Raw genomic sequence first — 20,674 nt, 5'->3', positions numbered from 1 at the left:
CTAGTGAATGGATAGGTTATATCATCGTAACTCTCAAGTCAGCCCACACAATGTCTCCACATTAGGATAGGAAACAGGCATACTAAATAGCAGCATCAGTAGGGTAATTTTCAGAGTGGTTTATGTTTGGAATGAACAAGTTACAGAGGTAATAAGAACAACTTATTTTGACTTTATATTCCTATAAAAGCTTGGTACTACACAGGTATAAGTTAGTCTACAGCAACATCCCAGTTCTGTAGATTTATATTTATCAGTGTAAGCTGGAGCCACTCTGTCAATGTAAGATGATATATTGTTTTTTAACCATCAAACAGTGCCAACCATGAAAGGTGATACAATAGGTCACCAAGTAATAACATGTGACTAGCAATCGCTCAGGCATGTGAGTATTCCTGTTTTACTCAGCATGAAAAATAGCACAACATATATTGCTTTAAACCCACAACACTATATTTGAGTATATTGCCCTTCCAAGAGAGTAAAAGTATTTTTTTTAGGTTCCTTATGTCAAACTAAAGTGAAGCATAAAACACATTCCGATGGCATTATTGATAGGGCAAAACCAAACATACATAGCAATTAAAAACACTATTTAAAAACAGGAAAAACTATTCACTACCCTAAGAAGTACCCTAAAAATGAAATTACATTTCACTTAAAACTGGAATATATTTTCCTAAAATGGCCCACTCTTAATACAGCGCTGGCAAATTAATTTTGGTAACCAACATTAAATTGCTGGAGGAAGGAGGTGCTCCTGTCTGGTTCTTCCGCTGCCCAAATCCCCACTCCAGCGGGGGATGCAAGAGAACCTGAGAAAACCAACAGCATGGAGCAGCCCCCACGGGTCTGGCTATGGGGGGGGGGGGGGGGGGGGGGGGCTACTTAAGAAAAACATTTTCCAAGGTGGTAATGTAGCTTTAAGTTTTGTGCTTTGGGAGTGGAAGCGAATTAAAGAAACAAACACCCATATATATATTTTTCCCGGCTACTCACAGCCAATTATGTAAAGAAGACATTAATACAATGGAGTCATGACTTCTTATCATGATTCAACCGAGTTGCATACACAACGCTTATTGTGTGTGAGCAAAGCACAAAGATCACTGTCACAGCTCATCCAGTCATTTTGGAATTTCACTGGACACACAAGAGCAGAGGTACCAGATACTAGTATTTATTATAATAATTGGTAAGAAGACAAGAGTGGAAGAAGGAGGTATGGATTTTCTTGGCTGGAATTCTACTTTAACCTTTATCAGGAACCCCATTATGCTGGTGTATTAGCAACCCGATCCATGAAGACCATCCCAGAATTACAATGTACTCTAAAATTCTTAAAATTATGGAGAATATCAATTTGAAGAGTTGTACAAAAGAATAACAAACACATTTAATAATCAGTTTTAGCTGAAGGTATAAATTAGGTGTCCAGAGACAAGATCATAAGAAACCCACCGCCAATCAAGCCACATTCTGGTTTCTGATGTAAAGGCTGAGAATCTCTGGCATAAATGAACCCATAGTAGAATGACCAAGAGAAGTGGTACTTTGTTAACACTGGCAAGGAAGTAGTTACTACAATGCATTAGCATAATACTGTGGGGCAGCCTACCATCTTCCTACAACAACACACATTTTTCCTGCATGGTTTACAAAAGCAGCTTTATCCAGATTGCTCACACTCGCAGCAGACAGTGTATATTACACAACAGCTAGATTTTTTTTGTACCCCTAGGTAATTTTTTTTCTAAAAGCAGCTGCTTTAAATTCTCTATTTTCATTTCTGGCGATTTCTATCACCAAGTATAATAACAATTTGTCTTCAGGTACAATAAATTCACCTCTAACCAGAAATAAACATCAAAAACATACACCGATAAACCTCAACAATAAAACCACTGACAAGTGAAGTGAATAACATTGATCATCTCATTACAATTGCACCTATCAAGGGGTAGGATATATCAGGTAGTAAGAGAACAGTTATTTCTTGAAGTTGATGTGTTGGAAGCAGGAAAAAAATGGGCAAGCATAAGGATCTGAGCGACTTTGACAAGGATCAAATTGTGATGGCTAGATAACTGGGTCTGAGCATCTCCAAAATGGCAAGTCTTGTGGGGTGTTCCCTATATGCAGTGGTTATTGCCTAACAAAAGAGGTCCAAGGAAGGACAACTGGTGAACTCGCGACAGTGTCATGGGTGCCCAAGGCTCATCATGACATGGGGAGCAAAGGCTAGTCAGTCTGGTACAATTCCACAGAAGAGCTACTGTAGCACAAATTGCTGAAAAAGTTAATGCGGGTTATGATAGAAAGGTTTTAAAACACATAGTGCATCGCATCTTGCTACGTATGGTGCTGCGCAGCCACAGACCAGTCAGAGTACCCATACTGACCCTTATCCACCACCAAAAGTGCCTACATTGGGCTCCTGAGTGTCAGAAGTGGAACATGGGACAATGGAAGATGGTGGCCTGGTCTGATGAATCATGTTTTATTTTACATCATGTGGATGGCTGGGTGCATGTGCATCATTTATCTGGGGAAGAGATGGCACCAGGATGCACTATGGGAAGAAGACAAGCCAGCGGAGGCAATGTGATGCTCTGGGCAATGTTCTGCTGGAAAACCTTGAGTCCCGACATTCATGTGGCTGTTACTTGGACATGTACCATGTACCTAAGCATTGTTGCAGACCAAGTACAACCCTTCACGGCAACAATATTCCCTGATGGCAGTGGCCTCTTTTTGCAGGATAACGCGCCTTGCCACACTGCATAAAGTGTTCAAGAATGGTTTGAGAAACATGACAAAGAGTTCAAGTTGTTGACTTGGCCTCCAAATTCTTGATTGGTGGATGTGGACAAAAAAACAAACCTTAAAAAAAATTTAAAAAAACGTACGAATTCCAAAATATAATAGATATGTTTGTGAGCCCAAATGATCAAATTAGAGTGAAAACAAAGTGGGAGGAGAGAAACATTTAGAGGTTGATCAGATGGTTTTCTCTACTCGACAATATGGCATAGAGGATTCTCTGCTTATATACACCTATGTCCAAGGCAGTCTCTCCAGTCAGCTAATGAAATCCGTTGGCGTGCGAGATCAGTCACCGGCAGTGAGGATTGTTAATGTACAGTGTTGTCTGGCATAGTCTAATCCCCACAATTTGCCACCAACATGTGCCTAAACTGTTTACAAGGCTGGTATGCAAGAGCTCGGACCAAATGGTTTGCACTGCGTGTGGCCCGATTTAGGCATTTTCCTTACACAAGGTTTTATCATATTTTAGCAATAACATTCGCAAATCAAATTGTAATTCTTTCCATTTGTGTCAACGACACTATAGATATCAATCAGGCATTAGATGTATCATGCCAGACCCTAGGAGCCTTTCTATCTTAAACTAGCTTTCTATGATGGGCAAATTAAATCTCTTCACCATGTAAAATGCAAACTGGAATTCTGTTTTTAATTCCAATGCTGCCATTTCCACACAAATTAAGTTCAAAGCATACCTGTCACCTCACACAACTGGTCTTTAAATCAGATAAGAAAAACATATGTAGCCTTTAGTGTGGGTTATAGCTTTATAGTGTATTCTATGGTCATGTTTTTACATGCCCATATGAGGTTAGCCACCTACTGGGCAGTAATGAATATTCATGTATTAATGACCAAACGAGTAACCCATGTACTGACAGAAACATGCTCACTGCGCTCCTGAGAGACAACCTGTGACATCATTATGCCACCTGCAGTATGTTGTCTCTGAATGATTAAGTGAGCTCAGTATCTCAGGAACTGTCCATGCCAACAGCTAACTGAAATAATGCCCAAGGCACTTACTGTACAGTGAGGAAGGGGGGCACAGTTTTCCTATGAATTTTCCCAAATATAGTATCTGTTTTAATAACTGTACGTTGCAGTTAGGCTTTTACTCAGGCTGTGCTATTAATGTTAATTTTTTTTTTTCAAAACTGTGTGACCAGTACACTCTAAGGACCTCCTATATTTCAGTACTTGGAAAGGTGATCACACAATAAAGATTAATATCCATTTTCCATACAGAGGTATTCATAGTTTATCTGTATCATAACAGCAAGCATGACAGATGGAAAGTGAAGTGGGGGTCCTGCTGAGGGAAACAAGTCTCTCCATCCTCCTCCTATAATCTGTAAAAGCGCATGGTAGATGGTGTGAGCCTCACTTTTTCTCACACTGCAGGATCCTATTGCTTAGCAGGAACAACTAGCGTATTATGACAGAAATAAAAAAATATTCCTTCCTATAATAATATTTAAGCTGCATTCTGCTAGTAACTGTCTGCATTGGCAGCAAAATGCAAGCAGTCTGTACACAGAAAACAGCTGTCTGCATTCTGACAATGATACAGGACTCATACAGGTGCAGTGCCATCAAGTTGAAAGTTCTTGGGAGAGAATATACAACTAGTCATCATTACAGTGCCAAAGCAGTCATCCTGCATGTTGTACAGATAGATTCCCAAGTCCAATGTTATTACCAAGAAGCAAGTAACTGGAAACCGCAATTCTCTAGTATGTGTATAACCACAAGTGCTATTCTGCACATAACGAAAAAACACACATATAAATGGACAAACACCACAACCGGATTTAAAGTAAAATAAGAACATGGATTCTAGGCAATATAGTTTGATTAAGACAAGCGTTTGGCGATGTGAAAGAGCTTTCAAAGGACACAACAAAGCACAGCGCAATGTGATGCCAAGAAAACACGGTTCAAACGCATTGCATGTTATTACACCATTCATGCATTTGTGTGTGTCATATATAGCATGTAAAAAAGTGCCAAAAACAAAATAAGCACTTGTATTTATGAACCATAGGAAGGACTCTCTCGTCTACCACTCTGGTTCACTAAGCTAACAACCCCACCTTTTGTGTTCTGTCCCAATGTTAAGTCTAGATTGCAAGCTCTTCTAGGAAAGGGTCTCCCCATAATTTAAACGTCACAGTTTACACTATGTATGTAGCATGTCAAATGAAAGAATAGTGAAACTAGTAAACACTCAGTCACTGCCAGCCAGCAGGCCTCCCCACTCCAGCCTCCAGGAGAGGCTGACCTTAGACTGAAGTCACAGGAAGTGCTGCTGTTCTTCCCTTCAACTTTTTCAATGGAAGCTTTTATGTTAAACGGCCAATCAGATTGCAGTCTTCAACCCAGAGAGCAGACTGTGAATGAGGGAGGGGGGGGTGGCTCATATAGGGGGTCAGTACAGTCCTTTCTTCCAGACCCTCTCAGGAATGCAAAGAATTACAAGCATTTTGCATTATTTTCTGACTGGGGGGAGGAAGAGGATGGCTGAGGAAATAACCCTTTGGCTTCAGGGCTTTCTGTTGAATAGCACTTTGTCAAAGTCAGATCCGACAATGGAGAACAATAAATGTGAGAAAATCAGAACATGTTAGACTTCAAACATCTGTTCTGATTAATAACCCTGTGCAGCAGCTATTCTGTGTAAGATAATATGTCATTAATAATCTAGTCCCGTTTGAATGACCCTACTACTGCGTACAAATATAAATTAAGTGGAGTAAAGTTTAAGTTCAATGAAAAGGAAATTGGCTACTTCTACAAAATAATTACATTTTACAATAAGTTTGCAAAACAATAAATTAAAAAAATAAGAGAAATTGCAAACAGATTCATGTTTGCACCCCATATAAATCAAGAAACACTGGCATAACCAATAGCAACTGATAGCTAATTAAACATAACCTAGGACACAGACAGCCCTGTTGCCACCCCAAACTCATTGGTAGCTGGGCTATACAGAATTAAGGTAAATAATTCGGGTATCTGTATCACTATAGAGCGGAGGTCACAAGCTATGCTCCGAATTACCCGTTTTACTGGTTCAATTCTCTATCAAAAATAACTTAATTCAAAATATTTCAGTAGAACATCCCTTGAAACTCTCGCATACATACAGCAGGAAGTTGTAGCATTCTCTCCAATTAAGTTAACTTACATCACCTTTAAACCCTGCAAGTTCATTTATGCGGTTTAGTAAAAATAATCAATATAAAAGTCTACCATACCCTCACTTTTGATCAAAATAGCATCCAAGCATTTACCTAATGAAAACTCGGCTGTTTAACACTCCTCTGCCACGTTTACCATTACTTTTACAATATGAAACATTTTCCATTATTTCTCTACCAGATTATCTTTTGTAACTGAAAGGAGATTACAATATAACCCACATTGTATAATAATCTGGGATTTTGCCAAAACATCCACTACTAATGCTAAAGTAGTAAAACAAATTAAAAACTAAAAAGTGTACTTTTCTGTAGCCAGGATAAATTAAATATACCACTGGAAATATCCAAAGTTACTTTCAAGCAATTACAAGTCAGTATAGAAAAAAAAAAATCTTTAGGTAATTGGAGAAAGCAGCTTATAAAGCATTGATGGGCAACAGGCGGCCCAAGGGCCACATAGGGCCCTCCGAGCCTTCATCTGCAGCCTCTAGATCCTTCCTACGTTGTTGTTAGATCTGTTTCTTATAACTTATATTACCAGGCATTTTAAACAAAAGTTACATTATTACAGGTGTTTCTTTCATTGATTAATTCTATTGTTTTAACTTATTACAGAGATTTAAAAGAAAATTTGTTGCCCTTTTAAAAGGTTAGAGGGCAGCACGATACGGTCTACCAAACAATGTAGCATAGTAGAGGGTGGGGGCATAATTTGGTTGTAAATCAGAGACGTGTGAGTTTCTATGGCAGACATACCCTAACTTTTTAACATTTTACTCTTCCATTACTTTGGAAGTTTCTTTTCGTGTTCCAAGTATGTAGAGATATGAATGACAACACTCCAAAAACATACTGGTAGTTTAATTGGCTGCTGACAAAATTAACCCTAGTCTGTCTGTGTGTGCTAGGGAATTCAGACTGTAAGCTCCAATGGGGCAGGGACAGATGTGAGTGACTGATATTCTCTGTACAGTGCTGCGGAATTGGTGGCGCTATATAAATAAATGATGCTGAAGGCCTTTTCCAAACAATATTTTCTAAAGAAAAGTCTGTCAAGTATGATGGTACCCTTGTTTCAATCACCAGTAAGCACCCTTTAAACGCACGTTTTTCTTTTGTTTGTTTAAATCTGTATAATTACACTACAAAGTCCATCTAACACTGCTGTGAGTATAGTCCATTACGGATTTTCCTTTTCCTATCAAGCTAAACAAACACTTACTAGACTGCTATCTTTATAAAACAATCACAAGATAATTCAGGGCAAATCAGCCCTTACTAGAAAACTCCCAGCATCAGAGTGGTAGAGATTACAGTAACCCGCAAGAGGACAGTAATACAGCATATCACACAACTGCAACTGGTCAGCCCCTGACATCACAGGATGGATAGGGCTCCAAGCCAAATGTGCTGCTTACATAATATAACTCATATAAAAAATGAGGAACTGGTTAAGCAGAGATTGCAGGGGATCACCACAACCCACAAACTTTAGGGTATAACTTCTGGAGACCAAGCAATATAGTTTATCAACAGCAAGAGAGACACAGGATTATATAACAAATACAAAAATGGAATAAATTGTGAATATTTGGATAAAATCACAAAATCTGAAAGGAATAACATGCACGGGAATAATTTACAATTACCTTTATACATTCACCATAATATGCCCAAACAATAATCTGTGTTGTCAGAAGTGTTTCTGCTACAACATATCTCGGCAAACTAAAACATATGTACAGTCCAAGTTTGGGAGCAGAATAAACTCACAAAAGTCTCTCAAATTCTGTAGCTAAACAAATAAAAGAATACAGCCCAGAAAGACAGAGAAAAAAAGAGAAAACACAATGCTGCAGATAATGGCTTAGAGCACTGCACTCCACCAAGGGGTGATACACAGCACAGCTGGCTTGAGGCACAGAGGTTGAGCCTGGGAAGAATCTGCTATTATGTATAATAAGATACAGCATAAATATTTTTCAAATCAAGGCAATATCCTTTCCTCGGCTGTAAGGGTACAAGCAGGGCAGTAACCTCTTTCCTGGAAACCAGACTAAAGACCATTTTAATTGAGCGGAATAAAAATAGGATAGACTTTCTTCATTAGCATCACGTGGGAATTTTAGTCTCTGTGTTTAAGTGGACTCATTCAGAAAAATGTGGTACTACAAACGCAGATAACCCCCTAAATGATCTGCTGCGGCTAAAAACAGATACAGCATCTGCAGCAGGCTTTGTTACACAAGCAATCAATGCTGAAACACACAGTAGATTTAGTCAATTTGTATTTCTAACAAAGTGTTTTTAAACCCTGGTTTGGCCAGTTACAATAGCTTCAGTTTACATTTAATGGAGTGAGAAAGAGAAGAGAGAAAATTGGGGGAGGCTTAGGGGTGCAATCTCTCTCCTTTTATACAAACTATTGAACCTGTAAACAGTAACATGTGTACTAATTACACACCCGTACACAGACAGTTTTTGAGCATTATTGAGACTACATGTTGAATCCACTCAAATGAATAGTAGTAGATTTAACTGCTTTTTATAATCTTCCCAGCGGACTCATTTCCACAATTCGTTAAACCATGGATAGCTTTATTTTCAATGCTACTCAAGCACACTGAATATTGTATTTTCCACAATACATATTATACAGCCAATAAGCATCATATTCGTATAATTTTTGTTTTACGCACACTATACAGGCAAAGTGAAATAAATTTAGTGTTTGTACCAATGCAACAAAGGTAAATCAAAACGTAAGCAGCTAGTTCTAGGTAATTTAAGGATGACCAACTCTTTACTCAAAACCCTGGAACAGGGTATATCTTATTTTTTTCTGACTGCTAGTACTAACGGATTCGGTGTAAACTGGACTAGGAGCAGACAAACCACCTACAATTAGTTCCAGATTACACTGAATCTTTAAAAAAAAAAAAAAAAAGCTGTCTTAATATCTCTAGCTCCATGGATTAATTTAAGAAAGTTATAAAAGTTTCCATTTATAAACACAATTAAACACAAAGACAGCTAGGTAATGATCTATAAACACCCAATGTGTTTTTATCTGGGAATGACAGGATCATTTTAAAATAGCTGAAAATGTTTCTTTTCTTCATGCCTCAGCATTTCAGAACAAAAATATCCTTTATATAGTGTGCCTGTTACACTTCACTAACGTCAAACGATAGCATAGATAGTAACATGAGGGGCCCGGAGGACAGGAGATTGCTGCCCTTGTTGATTTAAAACAGAATACCACTCAGTTACTAACACATATTAACAAATGGAGATTCAGACATAGTGCTCATGCATTCTACAAACACTTTTCGCAAGGATCCTTTCTCGTTTTCCTTTTAACAAAGATATCTAGTTTTCCATTATGTAAACATAACATTATGGTTCCAGTTTCTGTTTCTATCAGTAAACATTTTTCAGTACTAAAAAGGTTATCACATTACAAATAGTTGTATATTTAGTGTCACAAACAAAAGCATTATTGTACTGAAATGCCTAATAAGTCATCTTTTCATCCTATATTATCTTTTCTCCACCCTACTGCGATTCTAAAAAAGGTCTAATTGTTCCTAGTGGAACAGACGTCATTTTATTCAGGCAAAATAAGAAAGAACTACTACACTAGATATTAGAATCAAGGCTGCTCTGTCCCCAAATTATAAGAAGTAGATTAGTCTTTCCTTATCTTTAATTCCTAGAGAGGTGACACTGTAAACTGTTTAGCACATTGGGAAAAGTACAGAGAGAGCACAGTTTACCCAGAATAATGCACTGACAGCCAGTAATTTTAAGGGTCTGTTACAGTTAATTAATCTCCTAAAATTAAAGGTAAAACTTTATTATTTTGTTGCCTCCTTATATTTATAAGGAATTTTAAAGAATAAACAATAAAGTGACTTATAGTGCTGTGTGTAAAGCGATATTACAATTAGTGAAATTAAAATTTGCTGGGTGCCAAGTTAAAAAATGTAGTTCTTATAATAATGCCCCCAATCAAAATATATTTATGAGGTACAGAGAGTATGTCTGTCTTATTCTGATTAACGAGTTACCCTTATTCCTAAGGAAATGAAGGTATGATTAAGGCAAGTTAGTACATGTGGTTTTTTTTCACTTTTATGAAATGGTCTAGAATTTTTAACTTTGTATTCAGGATAGGATAACTTGTTTGCATAGATCTATTATGCTGCAAACCGCTACAATCGCAAAACTGTTTCCCTTGCTACAGATCGTGAAGTGGCGATCCTGTGTATTAACGTTCACATCGGCACTCAGCGAAAAATGCCAATGTGCCTTGATAAAATAAGTTCATCAAAACAGGCATTGGCAATTTTCACTGAATGTCGATGTCTTTCATAATTTAACGGTAATAGGAGGATTTTAGATGAGTCTAACTTTGAATATGCAGCCTTATAATGTGGTCCAGTACTGCAAAGGATTGGTTAGAATAAAGAAAGGCCACATAACAATACTTTAATTGTCTTTAATTGTAACCATGCAACTAACAGGTCACATAGAAGAATTTCTTTTAGAGATAACCAATACCTGAAACGCATTAGAGAACAGTTGCAAGGGGTGTTTTAGTAAATTATGTTATACAATAAACCTGTGTGAACATTAATACACAGGTTCACCACCTCACTATCTTTTGCAAGGGAAGTGACAACAGTTTTGCGATTGTCGACGGTTTGCAACATAATAGATCTATGCAAACAAGTTATCCTATCCATTTGAACACAAAATTAAAAATTCTAGACCATTTCATAAAAGTGAACGAAATAATTTATATAAAAAAATTCATACCATAATATACTCATCATTTCCTTAGGAATAAGGTTAACTTATTAATCAGAATAAGACAGACACACTCTGTATCTCATAAATACATTTTGATTGGGATCATTATTATAAGAACTATATATTTTAAAGTAGCACCCAGCAAATTTTAACTTCACTAATTGTAATATCCCTTTACACAAAGCACCAAGTCACTTTATTGCATATTCATTAAAATCCCTTATAAAGATAAGGACACAGCAAAATATTAAAGTTGTACCTTTAATTTTAGGAGATTGATTGAACGGTAAAAGACTTAAAATTACTGGCTGTCAGTGCACTATTCTGGAAAAACTCTGCTTTCCTTAACTCTATTTAGAGAAGCATTTGCTATTTCTAAGTTGACTAGAAACAAATATTAAGCAAATATATGCCGAACAAAAGCAGAATTCTCTACTGATTTAAAGGCAATATTTCACAACGCTGTATCACTTACAGATATTTAACCACACAAAGGGCTATAATCTTTAAGAGTCCTTACACCACTAAATCAGCAGCAATACCACATAAAAAAATGCAAGTGCGTGACACTTGTTTTTCATGGTCATTTTGCTTTAAACTACACACCAATTTGGAAACAAAAAAGGTCTGAACAATGCATAGATATACCTGAAGCCCAAAGGGATTCCAATATTTACAACCCACCCATATAATTATGTTTATAATTTACTAAGAAACACTGGGCAGGTCATGGAAGACTGACACAGTTGTCTAGTCCAATAACAATTGCACTGTGTGGAGCAAATAAACACTGCTTAGACACAAATGGAGGCATTTTATCATTTCAAATCTCTATAAGGTCTTAGACTCAGTAATTGCATGTTTAAAATGTAAGTGCAGAGGGGGGGAATCAACTAAGAAATAGTATTACAATGGTGACTAATGTTGTAGCAGGGACAAAAGTACAATGAAAATGACCATCAGAGCTATTGGGATAAACAGAGGCAGCTACACATGAGAAAAATACAAATATGGACAATTACACGTAAAGCCAGCTCACAAAACAAACACAGTAAGTCAACCTTCACTGATCTAGATCATACAGATGTCTAGGTATTTAAGTATTACAGAGAGCTTCAATTTGGCACATTGCAAAGTTGTGGCTAACAATTAAACACACACATCTGACAAAAATGTTTTTGAACACAAATCAAGGCTTGGATTCCCAACTTGTCTGTAGGCAACACATCCTCCTCCTATTATTAGATATTTACAAGGACACAGTAGGAGGGATTATATAAAAGGGTTGTACAAGATACATTTTAAATGGTTCTAAAAAAAAACAATAAGATAGATTTAGCATTTTAAGAATAACATATGGACATCTCTCTAAAAAATCTGCAATTGAAAAATAAAATTCTCAAAAATAGACTGAATCCACAAAAGTGTCACAAGCAGAAATAGGCAGAGCAAAGATGTTTACCAGAAAAGGGCTATTTTTTACCCCTAGGTTAGGAGCGGAAAACTATTCCAAAAATGTTTACAAGCCAATGCATGTAGAAAACCTTCATGCCACAATGTGAGGAAGTCATTACAAGAGACAGTAAATGGGAAGCAGGATTTGTTTTTTTTTAACAAAACTGGTTATCAAAGTAGAGTGGGGGAAATACTTTAAAGAGACTATTTTCCAAATCCTTACAAGCAATTTAAGGTCACTGTTTACATTATAAGCTTTATATGATCTATATTTATTCGACACCAGAGTGCTCTGAAATTCTAAAAGGATCTATGCAACACATGGAAAGTAAAAGAACTTTAAGATAACACTTTAACGAAATTCATAATAATGAAAAAAAAAAAAAAATGACATGTATACAAAGCAATGCCAATCTTCTTCAAACATTAAGATTGTATTGTTGTATAATACGGCCATTTTAGAGCACGTTAATAAACTCATGTTTTTGCCAAGTGAGAACGGTCATTTTTTTTTTTATCAGTACATATAAAACATTTTAATACAGAACTCTCCAGGTAAAAAAATAACAATGCTTTAGGCTCATCTAGAGACAATTTGCTATTATCTGACAGGAAAAGTATTGTTTCTTGAATCAATATTAGCAGATGAAAGGTATTAGAGCCTATATAATACATACACATGTGTTTTATGTGGTCCACTCCTTGGCTGTACTTCAGGAGCCAGTAGAACATTTATTTTTACCTATGTGCTACCTATCAAGGGGATGATAAACAACTCACAAAGTGTGGGACCTATGTTCTATGTAAAGTGTCTTTTTCCAGCCTGATGTTAACCTTTAGGCTCCGGGACGTCCTCGCTGCCTGCTTCATATACATTTTGTCAACAGGGCTCTCTCTACCCTTTGTCTCACATCTGCACCTCCTCCATCAATCTCGTCTGTACTTGTTCAATTTTATGTGCGGTTGTGTTTTGTATGATTTGTAACTCTATCAGACCCGACGCTACGGACTTTTGCAGCTCCTCACAAATAAACAAGGATGATGATCTGCTCTTAAGTTTGGTTAAGAAGGCATTGATTGTTTGGAGTTTTTAGTGACCTTCTTAAACCTATATATGGTATAAAAAACTGTTTCAATCAAAATATTTTTCTGAATAAAAAACAAGCATGTCTTATAACAATGACAACTGACAAACTCCACAATTTTGAGTTACAGAATAAAGTTTTCGCATCGAATGCCACACTCTCCTGCCCCCCCCCCCCCCCCCCAAAAAAAAAAAAAAGTCTGGCTAAATGTTGTAAACAAATTAGGAATGGGAGGTAGTAAGTGCGTTCGCTGGGGTAAGCCAAGACCACCGGTCTCATGACACTCCCCCTATGATGAAAGCACCAGCATTGGGTCTAAAACACAAAGGATCTTTATAAATCAAACCAAGGAGGCACCACTGAAAAATCCTTTCTGCGGACAGATGGATTATTAATTGCAGGAAAGTAATGTTACAAAATGGCAGAAAGATATTTACATATTTGTGAATGTTTGTCTGGATTTCCCCCCCCCCCCACCATTGTCACTGGTTATTCTAAGCACCCCCTCCCCTTATTTAGGTTTTGAAATTTAAAGTAAACAAGACAGACACAGGCTAAGTGACCCTACAAACAAAGCACTGTCTGTATTAGATTCATGCAGAGATGCTTTATTTCCTACTGTACTAAAAATAACACCCACCAAATATAAAGGGCCCCTTGATATTAACTCTTCTGGTGCTACACAGAATGCACCTTTTACATAAACACATAGGTACGGTTTATAAAAGGTAAACAAGGGAAGGAGACCATATCAGAATAATTCCCAGACACAAACCTGAAAACAGTATGTCGGCACTTGCCCACAGTTAATCCATGAGCGTATATAGTAAGAGCCTGTCTTTCACTCACCCTGACAAATAATACTGCAGCCATTGTACACAGTACAGATTTCTGTACCATGTTGACAGAGCAATTGATGAGTGTAGGAATACTATGAATGGCTTCTATTCCCATCCATAGCAAGGAGGGATAAAAAGACAGAGGATATTCTGTGACCATATATTGTTGTACACTTTCCTGTATGCAAGTATTTGCACATACATGCACAACTGTATGATACAACCGTCTATGTTTACATCAAGAGAAACACAAGAGACAAACACAAATATTTAACCATCACAATTACTATGACTAATCTAATTGGACATACTGGATTAGTTAGAATCCTAACCTCAGAAGCTTACATTTTATGTATGGGGGGGATGTAGTTCCATAGAAACACTTGGATTATGCCTAGATGTTATGTCTAGATTGCCTAGGTTTGATTGTGTCTGCATATCAGACAGTACTGGGATCATATGGTTCGGGCAGACTGTATACATACTGTAAACAGATTATTTTTTTTTCTTAGCAAGGCACCTGATTGTTTTAAGAATATTAATATCATGCACAGGAATTCACAGTGCCAAAAGCTGCCTTTTGAGATACATAATTTAAAATTATATTATGAATTACATACAGTTTTAAAGCTATTCTCAACATGAGAAGAAAATTAATGAGATAATTCAGGTTATAAAGCCTAGCTAGCAGCACAGGTGTTGATGCTCTTTCATATTGGGTGTATCCGTGCATCATCACAGGAGACACCTGACTGCTAACCAACTGCATAAGCCTCTCCTTTTCTCAGAGGTGTACTTGTTTACTTATAAACTGATGTAACGTTCTTAAGGTATGGGGACTTCTATTCATGCTTAATATTTTAGTTTTCTTTTATGCGACATGTATCTGTACTGCCCTGTATGTCACGCTTTGTAAACAAAGGTACCTGCAATGCTAATGTTTGCTGATATAAAATAGGCAAGTAGTAGTACTCACTGACCCTGATCTGATGCAGCACTTCCATACATGTCCCATGTTTAATTGTCTCAGGAAGCAAAAGGTGCAACTGTACTAGAACAGGTGCCAAATACTTAAACTATTTAAAAAGAAGATTAAAGGACACAGAAATACATGAGACAATATGCCATAGAACAAAATACCTTCTTGGGGAAAAAAAAAAGAAGAAGCAAGGTACTTGAAATAAATACCAAAGGAAACAACACAACCTCTGCCCTCGGGTAAAGTTACCTCTCCACCAAAAAACAAATTGGGAATTCAATAAGAGAGAACACTACACACGATGCATTTGCATCCATAGACACCAATTGATGTAATACCATAATACCAGCCCTTACTAGTTTACATACAATAGTTATTTTATATCAATAAGGACATCTGTATGCAGCAAGAGATGGATGTGTAACATGCTGTCTATAGTGAGCATCTGATAACCTGCAGTCCTCCACGTGTATGTGTCTTAGGGAGGACATCATCCCAGACTAGACAGTCTCCCACGGGGGGGAGGCAGACACCCGAGCCAGACACTCACCTCCCACACCCCGGGGCCCCAGGCACAGGCTCGGGCACAGCAGTAGTAGTAGCAGGAAAGGGACCGCCGACAACCAGGCCGGAGACCCCCAGCCCAATCCGGCCTTCATCTCCAAAGGCTCCCAGGAGGAAAGCTCGCGTGTAGGCGCCGCTCCACTACACCCAGGGCAGTCACATCCACACCTCCCGGGTCCACAAGTGTCCGGAATGAAGATGGCGGCTGGAGCCCACACACACACACTGACCCTATATATGTACAGTCCACGCACTGTGACCTTGCTCTGAGGGCTCTCCTGTGTCTGGGGCTTGTTCTTTGGTTCGGAGATGACACAAGGTAACGTGACAGAGGTACGGGGTGACCCTAATACCTCCCCAGCCAGGGCACGTTCTTAGTGTCCCGTATGTACAGGGTATATATAGCTATATGTATATATAACGTAGTAGTATATCCAGCACGGCCGCCAGTGAGCCCAGTCCCGGGGTAGCTCCGCAGTGTACTCGGCGCTAGGACACGTTACACACGAGGAGCTGGCAACAGACACCCGCAGCGCGCAGCTCCGAGTCCTCAGCCTCCATGTCACCCGCTTCACGCACGGACCTCAGCCCGCAGGAGGCCGCTGCGGGACCAATGAATGGAGAGTCTCTCTCTGTCTCCCCCCCACCACCCCCCCCCGGTCGCCGGCCTCTCCTCCTCCGCTCACTCCGGGCCCCTGAAGGTCAGAGACAGGCACTGTCCGCTGCACGGCTCCTGTGGTCCTGCTCAGTGAGTGGGCGCAGCGCTGCCCAGGCTCGGTGTGCTGGTGTCTGGCTCCGGGTGCAGCGCTCTCATTGTGATCCCTCTCTCTCTATGTGACGTTAATGCTGTAAACAAGAGCCTGAGACACATACACTAACACACACACACACATAGGGCTGCCTGCAAAGCCAGGACTGGAGATCTACTCTCACAGGAACAGAGAGCACACTACTACTACTACTACTGTTATTATTATTATTATATCACTAGTGCGTCTGTCTGTATAGCTTTTCTACTGTATGCAGCCTGGAGAATATACAGCTTTAATAAGTCCTTCTTTATACAACTAAAGCTTTATATACGACAGACATTCAAGACATTATTTTACGATGTATTCTAAATTCATCATACATTCCTACATAATACTTCCAGCCTGATCTTTACATTTTTACTGTATCCAGACTAAATATTACATGTTACAGCCAACCAAATCATTATATTAGAATGCATTCGTCTGAAATTAGCATAAAATCCTATAACTAACCCCAAATTACAATTCAGCAGTTAGTGTGAACACTGTAACTCTTCTTACATACAGCCTGAATATTTTAATTCATTCTATCTATCTATCTATCTATCTATCCTTTGTAATTAAACATTATAGTTTCTACTACATGCAGTCTGAACAATATAAACACTTGTACATGCACCATGATTGTTTTTCATTCCTACTATATTCAGGTTGATCATTATATCTCCCACTAGATATAGCATAGGCTTTATAATTATATCTGGCCTGAGTATAATATCTCCTACTAGTTACAGCATGATCATTATAATTCCTACTACATCTGGCCTGAGCATTATATTTCCCACTAGATATAACATGAGGATTATCATTTCTACTACATCCGGTCTGAGCATTATAATTCCTACCTACTACATTGATTCTGAACGTTTAAAGTCCATTACATTTAGCCAAAACATTATAAAAAAAAAATGCATCCATCCCAAAAATAATTCCTACTAGATGGATTGTGAACATTATACTTGTTCCTACATCCACTCTAAACAGTATAATGCTTATATTATTTCTGAATATTGACATTCCTACTACATTCAGTCTGAACATAATTCATACACCCTTCACAAACATTTTAATTCCTACATCTTTCCTGAAAGTTATAATTCCAACTATTTTGGTGTGATCATTGATTTATATTTATATCCAGTCACACACATTACAGTCTCTACAATCTTCAGGCTAAGCATTAGGTTTCCAGCTACATAAAGTCTGATTATTATAATTATTACTACATGTAGCAGTATAGTGGTTTATTTCATTTAGCCTGCGAAGAGCAACTATTATGGCAGCTCCTAGTCAAGGACCCGTAACATGGGCTGCAAGCTTAAAGATTTTGATCAAAATGTGAACAACTGCCTAATACTTTCATTTTGCTAGCTATATTCAGATTTGCAACTGTAAGGACAAAGCACCAACAACTTTCTTTTTGGTATGTGACTTTCTCTGCCAAGATAAAATGTTCTAAAATGTTTCTCTACCAAGATAAAATCACCTGTAATCTAAAATTCTTCACTATCCTGAGTAGGCAGTTTGTAATTTATGGGCACACTAAACCATTCTCGTGTTTTACTTTGCATTTGCCTAATGTAAAATTAAAAGATGGCTATATTAATTTTCTTGTTGCAAAAACTTTCTTAGACTTTGTGAATGTGTCCTTAAGTCTGCTTGTGGAGTTCAGCTTGCTTAGAAAGCCATTTCTGTTGTCTCCATCCCATAATTCCCTTCTCTTCTCACAAAGCTTGTCAGTCTTATTCATATTTGATAATCCTCTCACGATACAACTGCTGTAGGTTTGGCCTAGTGTAATGGTTGGGTATCACATGCCTGTTAGTGTGGTCTGGTCAACAAAATGGCAAAAAGTTGATGAAAGGGATGGCAGTAATAAACCATTACGTTTGCTGATAGACGGAACAGCTGGATAGCATAAAACGATATGTAGCATATACTTCTCCATCTGCTAAGCACAATTAAGCAAAATTAGAGGTTAGAATATATTTAAAATTGCAAAGCATTACTTTGCACAAGTGAACAATATGATACAAACTAAGAAAGTCATTGAGATGGAATGATCCAGATTTTAATCTTCAAGAAGAACATTACAAGACATGCATTATTTTTAAAATATCATTATTATTGTTACCTTTTATTATATGGTGATTCAATGCGTCCACAGCGCAGTTCATAGAGCATGGGATAAAATGGCAAACGGCATACAGGTCATTACAGAAACAAAGTGCAGTAAAGTTTCACTGTGATTTCTATTGTGAGAAGCGATTGTCAAAAATGTAAAATTCTTACTAATTATGCGCTTGACTATTAGAGAGTATGAAACTGATAAATCAAAAACATGGTTAATTAAAGTTCATATTAATTATAGGAACATGCAATCATTACTTATGCTTATACTTGTAACTTTGCATCTCTGCCACTTTTCTTGTTACTCAAAATAATTAAAAAATGACTCGAAACAAAAAATTAGAAAAAGCCTTTGCACTGGAATAAACACACTTTGTATGTGCAATCACATGACAGTTGGTGATAGAGGGACTAAATATAGCATATTTATGAATACGATCTGTTTTCACCTTCCGGTAGTATGTTTTTGGCTTGAAAAACAGAACATTTGCTAGGCTTTAGTATCAAAAGTAACAGCTTTAGAATGAAGTATGACTTTGATATAGGAGCAAGAACAAAACAGTTTAAAAAATATATCGTTTTTTCAGTATGCCTTTTTTAAGTACAGGTGTATTCTGTGTTTGTTTATAGTCCTGTAATTTATTTCTTTTGTAAACTTTTTTTGGTCTATTCAGTCCGGGAATCTCTAGGAAATGTCTGTAAAATACATGTTATGAATAAGTAAAGTTCTTTCTATTGAACATACTCATGCAAATAGACGATGCAGGTATTTATTGATAATGCATTTTTTATAAATTTCAACATGTTCGGAAATATTGTAAAGCACTACAGAATATGTTGGCGCTATATAAATAAATGATGATGATGATGAAATATATTAATTTCTTTGTTCCTCCAGATTAGAATAGAATCTAAATTGGGAGTAGCAGGAATATTTTTGGGTTCTGAAGAATTGCCATTTTATATATATATATATATATATATATTATTTTTTTTTAAAGTGGGACTTTCAAGAGGAAAACTGAACTATGCAGTAAGTCAATTATTTGTCCTTAATGTTGATCCAACCTTGACTAGGAAGTTAGTAAAATAAACTGTATTAGATTGCTTTTTATGGACCACAGCATCATACACAGATGTAACTTGGGATGTTGAGATGTTATTCATACTTATGATTACTTGTGCTCAGTGAGCTTGTCTTGACTCACAATTTCAGATGTTTGATTTCCACTGTTATCATTACCTATCTAGCTTTGCAAAACTACACCTCAAATAACCTTAAACATTTTATCTCTTATAGATACAAATCCTGTAATGATTCACTAATCACTAATGCAAAATTGTATCAATATTTACCCTGTTTTCCTTGACAGCGTATCCTTTCTGATTTCATTCTGATATTTTACAGAGCATTGTATAAATGTGCCCTTTACAATTATTACATAATACAACTATTTTGAATATATGGTTTAGAGGAAACTGTCATAAAATGAATAAAGTAATAACTACTTACAGCTTTTTAGTGTACCTGACTTTTCTGGATAAAATTAAATCTGTGTCTTGTTAATATATTTAGATGATTATGTGCTAAAAGAAACAAAGATAGCTATTATTATTCTCCTTTCTACTCTCTTCCTAAAGCACAATGAAAGGGATGATCTTTTTATTTTAAACAACAACGATGTAGCTGAATGCGCCTCATTTCTCTCATTTGCATGAGGACGTAAAGTGTATTGGTCAGGAAATGTTATCAAGTGAAAATAACAATCTCTGCGACAAAGAGCACACATAATATTTAGGTGCTTCTTTATCACCCTCATTATCATTTATTTATATAGCGCCAACATATTCCGTAGCGGTTTACAATTTTTTATTTAATTTCAATCTACCTCTGCGTGTTAACTAATGATTATATTTATATGGTTTTATGGTTCAAACATATAAAATGAGGAGG

At 37.2% G+C, this 20,674-nt stretch overlaps 1 protein-coding gene across 1 annotated transcript in view; it reads right to left on the bottom strand.

Moving 5' to 3' along the window:
• IGF1R (insulin like growth factor 1 receptor) overlaps nucleotides 1-16,633 on the bottom strand; it is a 140,759-nt gene extending 124,126 nt beyond the window's left edge. Inside the window, exon 1 of the mRNA XM_075207699.1 lies at nucleotides 15,765-16,633. Within this exon, the coding sequence (XP_075063800.1) occupies nucleotides 15,765-15,873 (109 nt within the window). The 5' untranslated portion in view covers nucleotides 15,874-16,633. The remainder of the gene's footprint in view (nucleotides 1-15,764) is intronic.
• Nucleotides 16,634-20,674: the final 4,041 nt, after the last annotated feature.

Source organism: Mixophyes fleayi, chromosome 4 (genome assembly GCF_038048845.1).
Source record: "Mixophyes fleayi isolate aMixFle1 chromosome 4, aMixFle1.hap1, whole genome shotgun sequence".
Lineage (NCBI taxonomy): Eukaryota > Metazoa > Chordata > Amphibia > Anura > Limnodynastidae > Mixophyes > Mixophyes fleayi.
This window is presented reverse-complemented; position numbering and strand designations above follow the sequence as displayed.